Source organism: Thermobia domestica, chromosome 3 (genome assembly GCF_964235325.1).
Source record: "Thermobia domestica chromosome 3, izTheDome1.hap1.1, whole genome shotgun sequence".
NCBI lineage: Eukaryota > Metazoa > Arthropoda > Insecta > Zygentoma > Lepismatidae > Thermobia > Thermobia domestica.
The window spans coordinates 216,674,065-216,691,865 of NC_137456.1; the positions used below are offsets into that span (position 1 = coordinate 216,674,065).

General features: G+C 38.1%; 1 protein-coding gene across 1 annotated transcript; it reads right to left on the reverse strand.

Annotated features, from left to right (window-relative positions):
- Positions 1-703: 703 nt before the first annotated feature.
- Positions 704-1,534, reverse strand: LOC145682117 (zinc finger MYM-type protein 1-like). The gene has a single exon (XM_081753712.1). It carries the CDS (start codon positions 1,532-1,534, stop codon positions 704-706), a length of 831 nt encoding a protein of 276 aa, XP_081609838.1.
- Between the last annotated feature and the right edge of the window lie 16,267 nt (positions 1,535-17,801).

The window sequence follows — 17,801 nt, forward strand, 5'->3', positions numbered from 1 at the left end:
ACACACTTACTTCGCTTCCATGTATGGTTGTGTGTTATCAGTTTCTCTTCTTTTCGATGTCTCCGACGAAACTAAAGGCTCAATATCTATTTCTTCGTTTCTTATTTTTTCAACACTTTCTACAAAAACTGAAACATACTTTTGAGCACCTACCACATCAATGTTCTTTCTTTGGAACTGTCCATACAAGATGTCAACATGAGGTAAAATTTTGTGGAACAGAGTTAGCCAAAACACAAAGCTGCGTCTAGTAAGTGTGTCAATGTGTGATCTTGCCTTCTCGATTGTGCTCAAATTTTTAATGTCTTCATTATTTAGAATATCTTTCAAACATTGAATTATTTCTTTTCTGTACAGATAAATTGTATTAACGCTTCGTGATTGGAAATTCCATCTCGTAGGAACAAACCGGGGAAGTCTTTTCTTTGCGATATCATCAAGTAATTTTGTAGGCTGTGGACTTGTTGAGAAGAAGGAACAAACTCCCTGCAAAGTGGCAAAAAAATATTCTAACATTTCTTACCACTGAAGCAGCATTGAGCATAATTAGATTCAGCTGGTGGGCATAACAATGAACGTACTCGGCGTTAGGAAACTGTTGTTTAATAATTGCTTGTACTCCTCCAGACGTTCCGGACATTACTGACGCGCCATCGTACGTCTGCGCGATTAATTTCTGTGGGGTCTCCTCTAGCCTATGTTTTTAGAGTTCTTTTAACAGGCATGACGCCAAAGTTTTTGCATCGGGTTTAGGAAGTTCGAGGAAAGTCCAAAAGCTTTCAACTGGTTTTCCATTCACTAAATGTCGATAAATGACGGCCATTTGAAATGTATTAGCCACATCACTAGTTTCGTCTGCAATCACAGCTAAAAATTCTGATTCTTTTATTTCTTGTGAGATTTTGTTCTGGCAAACTTCTAACATAATATTCAAAAGTTCAATTTGAATCGTTTTAGATGTTCCCTTAAAGACAGTAGCTTTCTCCAAATGAGTTTTTATGGCTGTGTCAAGTTCTGCACTGAAATCAATGAGGCCACGAAAAACACCTGGGTTTGAAGATCCTTCTGTCTCGTCATGACCCCACAACGCTAATTCAAATGCACCACAAAAACGCACACAAGTAATTATAGTATTTAGAATATAACGATTATGTCTCATTCTTTCGTTATGCAAAGCTATATTTCGCCTATACTCACTGTCTAACTGCTGAGCTATATTGGTAGCACCAAATAAAGCTAATTGTAATACATTTTTCATATGGATATTTGTAGCTTTGTGTCCCTTAATTCGTTCACTCAAATGATTAATATCTTTTATGCCTATTTCAGTCGAAGCACGTTCACCCCCAAAAGGTAAACAAGGAAAACAAAATAAAGCATTTTGTTCCTCACAACCACAAAGCCAGTCTGTGTTGTTATAAAACTCTATTTTAAAAGAGCGCTGAAACTGTCTCTTACCTGTTTTGACTGTTTGATTGATTGTTAAAATTGGTGTTGGACGCCCTAACCTTTTTATTTCAACCTTCTCCTCCATCGGCCTACGAGAAAACGGGGTCCTGAGAAGACTGCAAACTGAATTCATTTTGAGTTTTCTGTTACTAGCGTTATATTTTAATATTAAATATATCACTCACAGGCTAAAAACAAAAACACCATCACATTCTTCAAACACACACTTAAAATTAAACAGCACAATAGGATTTTCGATTGTAACAATATTATGAGCAAAACCTCGGACACACTCTACACAGGGTTCAATTCAGGGAGCAGCCCGGGGGGATCTTCCCCCCCGGAGAAACTCAAAAAAATTTCAGTCACAAAATGTAGAAATTACTTCACATAATTATTTGCTTTCTTTCCGTGCACGTGCAGACGAAATCCAATCTCTCAATATACATATAAATGACGCAAACCCATTCTATATAAATATTAAACATGTAACATCTAAGATAGAATACTAAATAGCCAATAAATTTGTATTTCTTAATGCTATGACCGAGTTTGGCAGAACATGAAATTGTCAACTGTTGAAGAAAGGTTTGTATTTTAGTAGGTACTATACTCTCGCCCTATATTGTCTATTAGTAGGTAGCACTAGCACAGGTTGAGATAGGAAAGGAAAGATAGGGAAGATCTTTCGATCATTCCATATGATTTCTGATGTCAACCGACTTCAGTTCTTGAAAATGTACAGTTCTTGCATTATTTGAAATAGGGCACCTAAATCCCATTTCTCGCATCGGAAGTAACAGACGTAAATGTGTTTTACGATTGTTAAAGTAAACACACCTTTCTTTAATTAAAAATAATTCAGTTAAATTGAGAGATTCAGAGGGCGTCATTTAGAGGGATCAGGGAGGAACAGTTATCCCTCCTGGATTAGAGACTTATATAGAATTTATCAATATGATAGTAGTATATAAGTGAAAGATTGCTATTGAAGGTGATGAAGATCCTGCTCAGAGCCGTGCCATGGGGGAGGGGCAAGCGGGGCGACGGCCCTGGACGCCGAAGTAAGGGGAGCAAAACTCGGGAGGGAAAAAGAAAAGAAAAGAAGGAAAGAAAAACAGAATAATAAGACACATGTGCACATATTATATAAAATGAAAGGAAAAAAGTAATGAAAAGTGCTCAAAATCAAGGAAAAGCATGGTTTACTTTTTAAAATTTTCTCACCTTTCGCGGCTGGTCTCACTCATATATACGGGGGTGCCGTCGTATACTCACGCGCCAAGCGCTGATTTTCCACAACAAGGCACTAATCTTACTGAACATTTCGCAAACTAAACTATTGATGTGTATACAGTAAAGAAACCAAGGCTAATATGTTTGATTTAGAATCAGAAGTGTGAGAAAGAATGACAACTTTTTGTTAAGATATTTCTGTGTGTGTTTGTTTTAGGGCAAAAAAATATTTGAGTTAATTTAAATCTTTTTAAAAACTTCTACATTAGTAACAAACAGTAACTACTGAATATAGGAAATAATAACAAAAAGAGCTACTGTAAATAGCAGTTAAAGTTTAGTGTAAAATATTTTTGCCAGTCTTTAATGCTTTAGATGAAATCAAACGATGTTTTTTTTTTAAATTATAATTTCACATTGAATATTTATCAGCAATTAGTCTCAATATTAGGTAAGATGTATATGTGAATTGAATTGTTAAATATGCTGCTTTCTTGCAAACATACAGAAAAACAATCCTTCCCCCGAGGAGTTGACATTCCCCCCCGGGTGGAAATGTCTGAATTCAACACTGACTCTGCATATCACTCCCTCTATTCTATTATTATTATTATTATTATTATTATTATTATTATTATTATTATTATTATTATTATTATTATTATTATTATTATTATTATTATTATTGCTGCGAGTTCTTCCAAACTGCCTCGACCCACGCAACACCCACGCCTTCATCGCTGGTGAGTGAAGGAATTCATAACTATTAGGCGGGCTATACACCACGAGATCAATCCTAGGAAATGTCTAGGATTATGAAAAAATGTTAGGAAATGTCTAGGAAATGAAAAATGTTATGACATATCTTGTAGGAAATCCTACCCTTTTTGTGCCATACACGTGAAGAGTTTTCCTGTCTGACCGAATGACGTGTATCAACATTGTGAAATAGTTCTATTTAATAAAAGTACAAAATTGAAGAATTACTATGCTAACCATACTGCACATCCCACTGATATTAATAACAGACGTTATATTGTTAAATTGGATACCTCTAAAAAAGAACATAAATGTCAGAAGGGTGCTGTATACTTTTGGTGCACCACATGTTAGAAGATTTACAAATAAAATTTAATCCTTTGCATGAAAAGATATATTTATAAGGATCAAATTTCTGCAAACAACAGAATTAAATACAAAGTAATACAGCTGTATTTTATGTTTACAATTGTAGGGTTACTAGTGTAAAATTATTATAAATGTTTTAACGACCGATAAAATAGGTGAGAGACAATGTTTAGCAGAAAGGGTCCAGCTAATTTTTCTAAGAAATGTTACAATTTCGGTAGTTTCTATTTACATTAGTTTAGTTTAGGCTGGTTCAGGTTAGTTACGGTTATGTTACGTTAGATTATATTAGTATATGGCTCCAGCTAACTTTCAAAAAGTGATAGAATTTCGCTTACTTCTATTAATATTAGGTTAGTTTAAGTTAGTTAATTTCATTAGGTTAGATTTGGTTAGGTCCAAGTACTTGTATCTTCCATTTCTCCTGTAAATTTTGTATGTTTTGCCTACTTTTGGACCCTTCTGCGAAACATTTACCTAAGTGAATGCATATGAAAGATGACCGGTGATACTATTTTCCACCACCGGTTTATTTCTGTATAGTTTACAGAAGCTATAGTTTATGTTTACAAGTGCAGCGCTACCACCAAGTAGTATTGGCCCCACTATAGGACACTTTTTGGCCCCTGGGTCCCTGCCTCAGGACCCATGGTCCCTGGCCCGGGGTCAAGGACCTAGGGGTACATAGGACCACCCCCTAAAATTTGGCAGGGGTACATAGGACCACCCCCCAGGACCCATGGTCCCTGGCCTGTGTCAATGACCTAGGGGTACTTAGGACCACCCCTCTAGATTTTGGCAGGGGTACATAGGACCACCCCCTTAAATTTTGGAAATTGCCAAATCTAAAAATTTGGTATGGTAGCCTGGGACCATAGTATGTACCTCTATCAGTATTGGGTGTCTATGTCGTTCCCTTTCATGGGTAAAAAATTGTCAAAAATTCAAATTTCGGAGGTTTTTGACCTAATTTATCCCCTTTGATGAGGTATTATTATCCTATATGGTTATATGTGCATATACAGGGGTTCATTACCTTTCATAAGACATGGGTATATTGGTGCACCCCTTTAAATTTTTGGGAGGTGTACCTTGGCCCACCCCTTCAATTTTGGAAATTGCCCAATTTAAACATTTTGGTACAATAGTATAGAACCCTAGTATGTATTACTATAAATTTGGGTGGTCCACTTCGTTCCCTTTTAGGGGTACAAAATTGCCAAATTTTAGTACAACCACATGTTTGGTTTTTGGCTCATTTTATTCCCTTGGATGAGTTCCTATTACCTTATATAGTTATATGGGTGTATACAGGTGTTTATTTCCTATTGTAAGACATAGGTACATTTGTGCACCCCTTTAAAAATTTGGCAGGAGTGCCTTGGCCCACCCCTTAAATTTTGGAAATTGCCCAATTTAAACATTTGGTATAATAGTATAGAACCCTAATATAGATCACTATAAATTTCGGTGGTCTACCTCGTTCCCCTTTTAGGTGTATAAAATTGCCAAAATATAAACGTAAGCAATACGTTGTACCACGTGTTTGGTTTTGACCTAATTCATTTCCTTGGATGAGGTCCTATTACCTTATATGGTTATATGGCCATGTATAGGAGTCCATCCCCTATTATGAAACATAAGTACATATGTGCACACCCCGGGAATGGTACCTTGGCCCGCCCCTTAAGTTTTAGAAATTGCCAAATTTAAACATTTGGTATCATAGTACTGGACCCTAATATATATTACTACAAATTTGGGTGGTCCACCTCGTTCCCTTTTAGGGGGCATTTTGTTCCGCTTTAGGAGTGAACATGGATACATTGGAATCGTCCCGAGTTCGATTCTTGGAAATGTTGAGTTTAACGTCCCCTTGAAACGATGATGAAAAATGATAGGAGGAAACATGAACTTACTTCGTTGTGGATTGAAGCAGGAACCTAACTCGTTAGGGACAAGCGCTGAGCCGCCGTACTCCATTCAGTGCGAACAGTTTCGCGTATGAAAAGAAGACGAGCAGATTATGTTACATTACACATTTCAGTGCGAGCAGTTTACACTAGGTTTATGTTTCATATAGAAAGATAGAAGATCTGTGTTGTCATCTTTTTACTTCGTGTGCAACTTTGACCTTGAAGAAAACATTGCTGACTCAGTGCTAGCATTGACGTATACACACAATCTTATTGTTTAGTTGGCTGTATTTAGAGATGAATCAGACATTTAAGGTTGTTGGTTCGAATCTAGTTGTGTTCGCTGTAACTCAGTGCCTGAGCGATACTTACCGAAATTTTTCCAGTGTTGCCAACACTATCAGAATGAATCGATTCATTTAGTCGGAGCAGTTTCGTGATGAAAACTGATTTTTGTTTTGTACACAATTTTTTTTTCTGAAACAGAATTTTGTTTGTACATAAATTTTTTTTCTGAAACAGAATTTTGTTTGTACATAAAAATTTTTCTGAAACAGTTTTTTGTTTTGTACACACAAAAAAAAAATTTCTGAAACAGAATTTTGTTTTTCGTACACAAAAAATTTTTCTGAAAACATTTTTTTTCGTACACAAAAATTTTCTGAATCAGTTTTTTTTTTCGTACACTAAAAATTTTCTGAAACAAAAATTTAGTTTGATTTTTTTTCCGCAAAACATTGATTTATTTTATCGGTAAACTGATTCAGAAAAAAAAGAAATTGAAATCGCAGTACAGGAAAAAGAATTTGATTTTAGGATGTGAAATAAAACACAGAATCATGTTTTTGTACATTTATTTTTAGCATGTGAAAATGAATACAGAATTTCTTTTTTCTTCAAAGGAAGACGTGTCCGTGACGGGTACAAATTCTGTAAAGAGAAAATAAAACATATGAATATACATGGTAATATTTATTTTGTTTCCTGTGAAAGAAGAAAAACAGATTATTAACATCGAACTAACTGATCAAGAGAGAGTGAGGTGAGAAAAAGAAACGCAAATGTGACGTACCTGAATTCCTTTTTTTTCTCCACTGGTTTCTGCAAGGTGATGTCATCTGAGTTTTTGTCTTCGCTCGTGTATCGTTGAAGCATGTCCCGGGTTGCGTTGATTCTTTGCCCCGTCTTTGGGAAGTGATGTTGGTGGAATTAGGGAAAAATTATGGCTGTTATTCTGTTCTGGCTTTTTTATACCCATAGGGCAATGTCTCGTATGTGTCTGGTATTAATCGACGTTTTTTATAGTTGAAACTGTACTTCTTTTCTTCAGGTTTTGTGACAAGATGATGATCGTGGGTTCTGTAAATTTTGTGCGGCGTGCTAATGGAGATTTTTTCACTGGATTGATTTATGATCATTTGCTCCAGACTATTAAAATTTAACTTTTGACTTGCAGTATAATTGAGCGTAAACCCACGAATTTTGCATACATAACTGGTTGATTTCGTGTCGGGGTTGTAGATTTCCAAGGCGTACTGTTTTGGGCCACCAGACACGAATTTTTTAATGTATGCTTTTGGTCCAATTGATTCCAGTTCATTTGACATTGAACCAAGAAATACTTCTGGTTCTATTGTGGGCTCTGATGGTCGCTGCGTGAATATTACGGAATCTGTATCGAAATATAATACTCTTTCTTGCAGCAGTTCTAAATATTTGTAGAGTTCCAGACGAGCTTGACACGTTGTAAATGCTCCAAGGACAACATTAGCATTGTGATTTTGTACTGGAACATCATCTTCATACTGCCAATAAAGGTATAACAACGAATCGTTAACAGGTAAAATTTGGTTGACTTTTATATCTGGAGCAGTTAATTTCTGATACAGTTCTTTGGGGTCGTTAATGATGGTCGTTTGGCTGAAATTGTCTCTTATAGCGAGTCGTCCCCAGAAGGCATTCAAACAGAGTTTTGCAAGACTACGACGTGCTGAATTTGTCATTATATTTGCTGCATCCAAAGTTATGCCTTCCCGTTGTTGTACCATTTGGATATACTGCTGCTTTTCTTCTTCGGTGACGCAATTGGCAGGCCAACCAGAAGCTTCCAGCTTCGATTTCAAAAATGTGTTAATGTATTCGCTGAATAATCCGCCAGTCTTGGTTTCTGGATCATATACGGTGATGTCGTAATCCCAAATTTCGTAAATTTCAATGACTTGATACCCAAGTTCAATGGCTTTTTGAATTTCATAGGACACCCATGTTCCTGTTAGACTTCGTTCACTGTCCGAATGTGTACATTCAGAATCTTGATTTAATGCTGTGGCACAGGCAGCACAAAGTGGAAACAACAACTTCTTATTTGAACGAAATGGAAGTACTGGATGAAACACATTTCTGCTAGGCAAAATCTTCAACTTGACCAATCCGTTAACATCTTGAATGTCGGGCATTTCTGGATCTCCCTGTAGATATATTCGTGGATGCCCTATTGGATACCGTCCACATTTATTCACATAAGGATACAGGGAAACGATATCCAAGAATTTTATTTCTTCGCCTTCATTTTCATTTGCGACGTGATACAATTTAATGGCATTAACACGGCCACCATAGAAACTGTCTCTTGGATTTAATGGTGTCTTATTAGTATAAGGATGTGTGCTTAAAGAAGAGGCCAATGCTGGATTGGATTTTAACACTTGACGAAATTCACATTCCCACATTTCATGTACTTTATGTCCCATGGATCGTAATAACTTCATTTTACGCTGTGTTCTCTCGTAGCGATAGTTCATTGTTTCTTCGGAGTTCTCATAAATGGGTTGATCACGGCCTGTAGGGACACATAGAGGACATCCATAGAATCTGCAACCTTCAAATTCATACACATGTTCCTCTTTAGTGTCAGGATTTTTGTAGTAGCCGTCCAGATGAAAACCAGCAACATAAACTTCTTTTCCTCTCGCAGCATGTAGAATTGAATGACCCTCTTTTTCTTCCATGTAGGCAAGCCACTGCAAAGCAATCCGTGACTGATTGTTTCTGTGACGGTATCCTCGTGCAGGAAGAATGCTAATAGTATTGGGTTTTAAGAAATTTCGTCGAAATACTAAATTGCACGCACTCGCCAAAGTGATAGCCTCCAGGAAAGGATTGACGTGAGTTTCTTGTTCAAAAGTGGTCATGAAAGATATACAAGCCAATCGAAGTACGTTGACGTCCTGAACACAATAGTTCACCAATTCTTCTTGGAAAACAAACGTATCGTTCTGGTGTTCGTTGTACCATGTCATGAATTTCTCTCGTTCATCCACTTTCATTTCATCTGCACCATAATAATGGATGTCCGGTAATTTTCCCACATACGTTTGATTTGCAGCAGTATTAAAAAAGTGTGGAAAATATCCTGTGGTCGCTGGTAAATGAAATGCCTTGGATAATTTACTTAAAGCCATTGGCATGAAATTTAAGGAGTCAATAAACGATAAGTGATTCACTTTCATGCTTAAAATTTTTGCTCCGTTCAAGATCAAGGTAGGTTTCAATTCATGTTCTTCCACTAAAGATTTAAGAATAAAATGACCATCATATCCCTTACAGTTATGTGCCAAAGATACAATAAGTTTGATGTTGGGTCGTGGTTGACGTAAATACGCAAGAAAGGCATTGATCGGATCATCTTGAAAAATATGTTCCCGCTGTCCACAAACTTCACACGGATGATGTATATCTTCATCTTGAACACAGTTGTAACATACTTGTTGGGCCACCAGTAAATTGGGCTTATGAATGAACGTGTCTTCATCGAAGAAAGTATCCTGTGTGGCTTCGATATCATAGAAGACAATCATAGCCTTCTTGGCATGTAACACTGATGGAACTCCAGGTTTTAATTGAGTCGTATCAGGCTTCATGTAGCATTGGTGGGTAGACGTAACGTGTTTACGACACACATTACAAAAATAATCTGTACAATCATGTTTTCTTTCCCCTGTATGGACAAACGAATAAATGCGTAGACATTTGGCACACTGTTTCACCATCTTGCATATTGGCTGGCCTTTATGATATGGTACAGTTAGATGATTTGTATAACATGTTTCACCATAAAATTCACGATTGCATTCTAGGCACTGCTTCTCCGTATTGATCTTACTGCATGGCGGTTTCTGCAAACATTTCTCACACATGGCCGAACAGTTCTTGACGTGTCTATTAAGATGATCATATTTTTTGTGGCATGCAGCACAATAATACACAGTTGAAAAACGGCCGTTAATGACGTGATGATGTCATAATGAGAATTGATGCACATTAAATTGATTGGAATCTTGTCTTCGCCACCCGGTCCTTCATACAGAATATCTTCTCCGGAAAAGCTGGTGTATACGGTAAGTTTATAATTTGTCAAGTAGCGTTGCAATTGTCGTAATTCTTCCACGGATCCCCCATGATCTAAATTCACTGATGATCTGGATAAAAGTTCATGTACGTCAGGGAGAACAACACACTTGCGCTGTTTGCGATATTGATTGTACAGTTTCTGATTTGTATCTTTATATTTCTTTAGGCCAATAGCAATCACAATTGCATAAGCCAAACATTTCTTGTCGGTGTTTTTTACTCGTAGAATGCCTTTCTTGCACTTTAATAATTCGTCGTTTAATAAAAGACCTCGACGCATTCTTCCAAATCCACGGGGCACATCCACATGATGAAAATGTACAATGAACGGTTCGTTCATGAGAAAACTATCGTTACTTTGAAGGATGCGATCAAAGGAAGCCCATAAAGTTTCCAGTGTCAGATTACTTGCACGCCGAAAAGATAAATAAAACGGTTTGTTCTTCTCATCGTGGGATAAAATCGATAATCCAACCATCGATGATTCGTCGACATTTTCCAATAAGTAATCCAACATCTGTTGAAAGGAGGCCTGAACCCACTCAACAATATCGGTGCCACTGGCCGGAGCATTAATTTGAATTTCCAGCATTCGTCCTTCGAGATTAAAACGCCGATAATGTCTATTGATTTCTCGCAAGACAGTAAAGCCAGAAGTAGCCATATTCAAATAGGAAAAAAGGTAAGGTAAGCAGAAAAGGAATAGGCAAAGAAAACAAATATCTAAAACGAGAAAAAAAAGCAGGAATTAAAATTGAATTCAGAGATCACTACGTTATCAAAATGACTACACGATCAATTCTAAAAGAATTATCATATCTCAAATAGTTCTACTACTGAAACGTTTTATTGTCGTCATACTGGAAATCAAACCCGGACCAACATCAACATGTAAATGACCTAAGTTTCTGTAGTGATAAAAAGAATGAATGAAATTGTTTTTCTAACTGTGCTGAGAGAATCATTGTAGTAAGCATTTTTTCCTCTGACACTGAACTTTAAACGTATGACGAACATGAAACGAAAACAACATCTCATGTACTTGCTTTTTTTTTTCGAGCTAAGGCAAGAAAGACTCGAATTCGTTTCTCGGCGGAGATCAGATCCCACATTAAACTGCAAGTCCACGTCTCACGTTGTAGGGAACAAATTCGTGCGTAGTTTCTTTGTTTACGTTAATGGTAACTTTCAGAAACTGAGCTAAGTGGTTAGCGTTACGCAACTCTGGCCCGGGTTCAACACCCAGTATGCGATCAGATTCAACATTAAGCTGTATTCCTAGCCCCCACTACTGAAGGGACGCTAAACCAAAATCAACAAATTTCTCGTGCTTACTTCTAATGTGTTGATGTGGCCCGGGTTCAACACCCAGTATGCGCTCAAATTCAACATTAAGCTGTATCCCTAGCACCCCACTACTGTAGGGACGCTAAACCAAAATCAACAAATTTCTCGTGCTTACTTCTAATGTGTGGGATTCCCGGTCAAGTAAGTGAGGGTTATTCTTCCATTTGCTAAATATTTCATGCTAAAATAAAAACAATGATAACAATGTTATCCTCATGCAAAAACACTCCATTGATATTAAGAAAACGCGGTCGATACTTACCTCAAATTCAAGGAACGGAGTAAAGTCACGCTGTCACTAGAGGTACACCTACGTTCATTCAAGATCTTCGTGGAAGTAGGACTTCAAAAATGAAATTAAGAAATTTATTTAGGTCTAAAACGGTTCAACTATAAAGTGACATCACTATCAGCCAATCAGAAACGAGGAAATGAATCAATGACATCACGGAGAACCAATGAAAACACAGCTTTCATCATGTATCATGAGCCGAAACGTGATGTAAGAAACAATCTGATTGGTTGTGACATTATTCACGTTTTTTCCTTACACATCAATCGTTACGACATCTAGTATCGCAATTTTGATCATGACATCATACCGTTGACTTGTTAGTTTCTTACGACATTCAAATTACCACATCTAAAATGTGATTCATTTTCCTTAAACTTGATTGAAAAATGTAAAACTCATCGATATGTTACGAAACTGTCTTTGACATAAATGTAAAGTTGAGCTTTAAAAGTCCGTCAGCTGAGAAAAAATGCTGATGTAGTAAAAGCAGATTCTGCAATTTCACAATAACAAACTTCTATGCGTAACAACGAGCAGAAATGTGTAATGTAACATAATCTGTTCATGTTCTTTTCATACGCAAAACTGCTTGCATTGAAGTTAGCATGGTGGCTCAGCGTTTTTTTTCTGATGTGTGAGGTCTCTGCTTCAATCCGCAAGCAAGTAAGTTTATGATGTTTTCTCATTTTTCATCATCGTTTCAAGTGGGACGATAACATTTCCTGAAACTAACACCAAGAATCAAACTCGGGACCATTGCATAGTAATCAACACACGTGTACGATGGCTCAGTGCTTGTCTCTACTGTATGAGGTCCCTGCTTCAATCCTCAGTCAAGTAAGTTCATGTTTCGTCCTATCATTTCTCACCGTTTTCGCGGGGACGTTAAATTCAACATTTCCAAGAATCGAACTCGGGACGATTCCAATGTATCCATGTTCACTCCTAAAGCGGAACAAAATGCCCCCTAAAAGGGAACGAGGTGGACCACCCAAATTTGTAGTAATATATATTAGGGTCCAGTACTATGATACCAAATGTTTAAATTTGGCAATTTCTAAAACTTAAGGGGCGGGCCAAGGTACCATTCCCGGGGTGTGCACATATGTACTTATGTTTCATAATAGGGGATGGACTCCTATACATGGCCATATAACCATATAAGGTAATAGGACCTCATCCAAGGAAATGAATTAGGTCAAAACCAAACACGTGGTACAACGTATTGCTTACGTTTATATTTTGGCAATTTTATACACCTAAAAGGGGAACGAGGTAGACCACCGAAATTTATAGTGATCTATATTAGGGTTCTATACTATTATACCAAATGTTTAAATTGGGCAATTTCCAAAATTTAAGGGGTGGGCCAAGGCACTCCTGCCAAATTTTTAAAGGGGTGCACAAATGTACCTATGTCTTACAATAGGAAATAAACACCTGTATACACCCATATAACTATATAAGGTAATAGGAACTCATCCAAGGGAATAAAATGAGCCAAAAACCAAACATGTGGTTGTACTAAAATTTGGCAATTTTGTACCCCTAAAAGGGAACGAAGTGGACCACCCAAATTTATAGTAATACATACTAGGGTTCTATACTATTGTACCAAAATGTTTAAATTGGGCAATTTCCAAAATTGAAGGGGTGGGCCAAGGTACACCTCCCAAAAATTTAAAGGGGTGCACCAATATACCCATGTCTTATGAAAGGTAATGAACCCCTGTATATGCACATATAACCATATAGGATAATAATACCTCATCAAAGGGGATAAATTAGGTCAAAAACCTCCGAAATTTGAATTTTTGGCAATTTTTTACCCATGAAAGGGAACGACATAGACACCCAATACTGATAGAGGTACATACTATGGTCCCAGGCTACCATACCAAATTTTTAGATTTGGCAATTTCCAAAATTTAAGGGGGTGGTCCTATGTACCCCTGCCAAAATCTAGAGGGGTGGTCCTAAGTACCCCTAGGTCATTGACACAGGCCAGGGACCATGGGTCCTGGGGTGGTCCTATGTACCCCTGCCAAATTTTAGGGGGTGGTCCTATGTACCCCTAGGTCCTTGACCCCGGGCCAGGGACCATGGGTCCTGAGGCAGGGACCCAGGGGCCAAAAAGTGTCCTATAGTGGGGCCAATACTACTCACCACGATACCATGACAATTACTATTCAAACTCGTATCGTTGCCGAAACCCACTTGTTTTCACTATATTAACTGACGCGCCTGCTTCCTTCGCTTGCACCCTCTGACTGACGCTGGGTCCCCGGCTTCGCCCTGCCCTGACTGTTAGATAGCATTCGTACTTTGCAGAGGCCACCTAGCATAACTTGGTTTGCGTTTTTTGCATTATAGTTTTTATGCTATATATCCGCACCCTGTATTTGTACGTAAATCGTAAAAGAATTGTAGTTTATCATCAATTGCTTTTGATGATTCTCTTGAGGGATTTTATTTATGCTATGTGCTATGTGCTATGTTTATGCTATGTGAATAATTTTCATGTCGGTCAACGTAAATTATTTAGGAAACAGTGATAAATTATGATTTTTCAACAATTATTTCGAGTGGTACACCTAAAGTTAACCTGTACGATTAGACGATTCCTCATCAGTTGTGTTTTCACTTGTTTTGTTTTCACTTTCTCTTACCTGATGTCGCTTAAATCGAAATCTTACGAATTTTCTTTCCGAAATAGAGCGTGCTCTAAACAAGAGAAATCTCATAGGATCGTTCAGAACACAGGAAATGACATGCGATCTGATGCCATACACGTTGAGATTTTGACTCTAGGACAAATCGTAAGAGATTTCCTAGGATCTATCCTATAGTGTATAGCACGCCTTACAGAAGCTGAGTGGCAGTTGCCAAGGTGTCCGCAACTGGATAGAGACCATACAACAGGATAGGAGCGATGCAAGAATAAATGTGCTTTCCAATGTTAAGAAATAGGAGCTCTTTACCGTATGCTCAATGCTATTGGATCCAGTGGCAACGCTTTTTGCCACTGGATGTGTGTTTCTCTCTCTTTCTTTCCGATTTTTGACATGATTTTTTAAGAGATACATCAATACTGTTTTGTGCTAAAGAGCAAAGGATTATTTTTTACGAAAACATTATTTTAAAATTTAAAAAAAATCTTTGGAGGTAAAAATCATATACAGTTGCACAACCGCGCAACATATAGTACCAGCCGCCACTGCTATTCAGACGGTTCGCGATAACCGGTTCTTAAAATATTTCGAGTTCGCAGAACCGTTTGTTATACCCAGGCATAAACACACACACACGCACGCGCGCGCGCAAGACCTAGCCAAGAGTGAAAGAAAGAAGCCAAACAAATTTGTGAAAACACCTATTTATTTTCCCGCTTGCTTCCATTGTTATGAAAACAAGAAACTTTGAATTATTTCAATTTAATGGGAAGACAGAAATTTGAATAAGAATTCCGGAATTTCGTCCAGAACACTGGGACCTGTGGATGTGATACATATATAATGCCTATTACGTGTGCTACCTATTTGTTTTTGTATGATTCCGATATCTTCATCAGTTCCGGAGGTATGTGTCGTCGAAGCAATGTGTACGAAATATTGGTCTATGTGCCTACGGAACTACTTCACTTTCCCACATAATCACCATGCGGTTCCAAACACTTTTCGTAATGCTGCACCATCTGCCGTAAAACCTCTGAATAGAAGTTTGCCGCCTGGGATTAGGACCAGTTGAAAACGGCAGTCTTGAGATCCACGTCGTTTTCAAACCGTTGTCCACCGAGTCACCGTTTCAAATGCAAGAAGAGGAAGCAATCGTTGGGGCAAGATCGGGACTATATGGAGGGCGGTCAAACAGGTCCTAACGAAAATCTCGAATCTTTTTCTTGACGATGGCAGCGGTATGAGGACGCGCGTCGTCGTGAACGAGAATGATTCCGGATGACAGTTTCCAGCGGCGTCGATTTTAAATCGCACGTCGCAGTTTGGTGAGCATTTCGCAGTACACGTCAGCTGTAACTGTTGTCCCACTTTCCAAGAAATCAACCAATAGGACGTCCTTGTCGTCGCAAAAGACGGTAGCCATCAGTTTGCGACTCGAGTGCTGCGATTGCTTAAACTTTTTTGGTTTGGGGAACCTGAATGGTGCCACTGCATGGACTATTGTTTGGATTCGCCGTTGGTGTACGAGATCCACGTCTCGACGCCCGTCACAATGTGGGAAAACAAATCATCTCACTGTTTTCGATACCGATCCAAAAACTGGGGAACTGCACATTCGTTGCTCTTTGTGCTGGCCTGTTAGCATTTTCGGCACCCACATTGCACTCAACTTGTGATATCCAAGCGTTTCTGTGACAATCCTGTAGATGGTGGTTCGTGCAACGTAAGGAAAGTAATGAGCCAGAGCACTGATTGTCAATTGCCGATCATTTCGCAGTTTTTGCTTCCCACGAGGTCATCCGTCTGAACACTAGACCTGCCACTCCGATATTCATCGTGCACATTCGTGCGACTATTTTGAAACTCGCGACACCATTTGCGAATATTTCCTGCACTCATTACTATAGGTTCATACACTACGCACAATTACCGATGGATATCAGCAGCAGTAGTTCATTTTGCAAGCAAAAGTCGTATCTCATCGCGCACTTCACGACTAGCGTTGAGAAACAATTCTCGCGGCCATTGCGATCTCTATCACTGCTGCCAAACTCCTACTGGCTCAAGACAACCACTGCAGTGGCTTCGTCAATAGTCCGTCGTTGGCGCTGCATGCGTGAAATTGTGCTCCGGCCTAACCCATTTCACTATACGTCGACGGCCCTTACTTCTGGGATACGATTCGTATATATATATCAAGAGTATCAAGAGAGAGAGAGAGGGAGAGAGAACCGGTTGTTAGAAAATTAGAATAGCACCACTGCGTGTAAGGAACTACCAAGAAAGTTCCCTACATCGGATTGTTACTTATGTTGAAAAATGCATCTGCCAGAGCTATCGTAAACTGACAGGGCAGTGGTTGATCGAAGTTCAAAACAGTTTCCAAAAGCCCCAGATGGTGTTGATTATAGGGTGATTTATGTTCGGGTTGATTCATCATGCCTTTCTCCGCCAAGGCGAAAATATTACTGCGGATCGTTACACTATTGAACACCACGAAATGCACAGCAACATTGTCTCCAACCATCTAAAACATTGTCGAAAGAAATGGTGTAATATTGCATGACAATACACGCGCAAACGTCGCTCGAAGGACGTTGCAGATTCTCCATGAATTTCTGTATGATTCCCTTTCTCATTCATCGTATTCTCCTGATGTCTCTCTCATTACCATCTCTTCAGGCATTTTGAGCAATTTTTGGAAGCAGTGGCGTATTTAGGGTGGCTTCCGGGCTTAAGCCCCCCAGAAATCTTACTATAGTAAAGTATATGAAATATCTTGCAGAATTTTCACATTTTCAGGCAGACCCCCCCCCGCGAAATCGTACATACGCCCCTGCTTGCGAGGGAAGGGTTTCCCAAATAATCGAACGGTATAACACGCATTTGTCACGTCATAGATTCCAGATTTCTTTCGCCACGTAATCTAATCATTAGCAGAGCGATGACAACAATGTATGGTTACAGACAAGGACCACACACTTTTAGAATTGTAGTTTCTGATTAGTCAAGTATTGTGGTTTTCATTTATTTGGCCTTTGGAAATTATTTTACTTTTCCAAATCTTTTTTTTTATTATTGAAATGAATTGCGTAACCTACGCTTAATATGTTTTAGAAAGATCAATAAGTACATAACATATAACGGTAAGGTAACTTATATATATATATATATATATATATATATATATATATATATATATATATATATATATATATATATATATATATATATATATATACTTCATCTTTAAAAATTAGATCATTAAAAGCATTTATTTTCATATTTTCTTATTTTTCTTCATATTTTGTCTCTCTCTATTCATAAGATTTCAAGCAAAACACT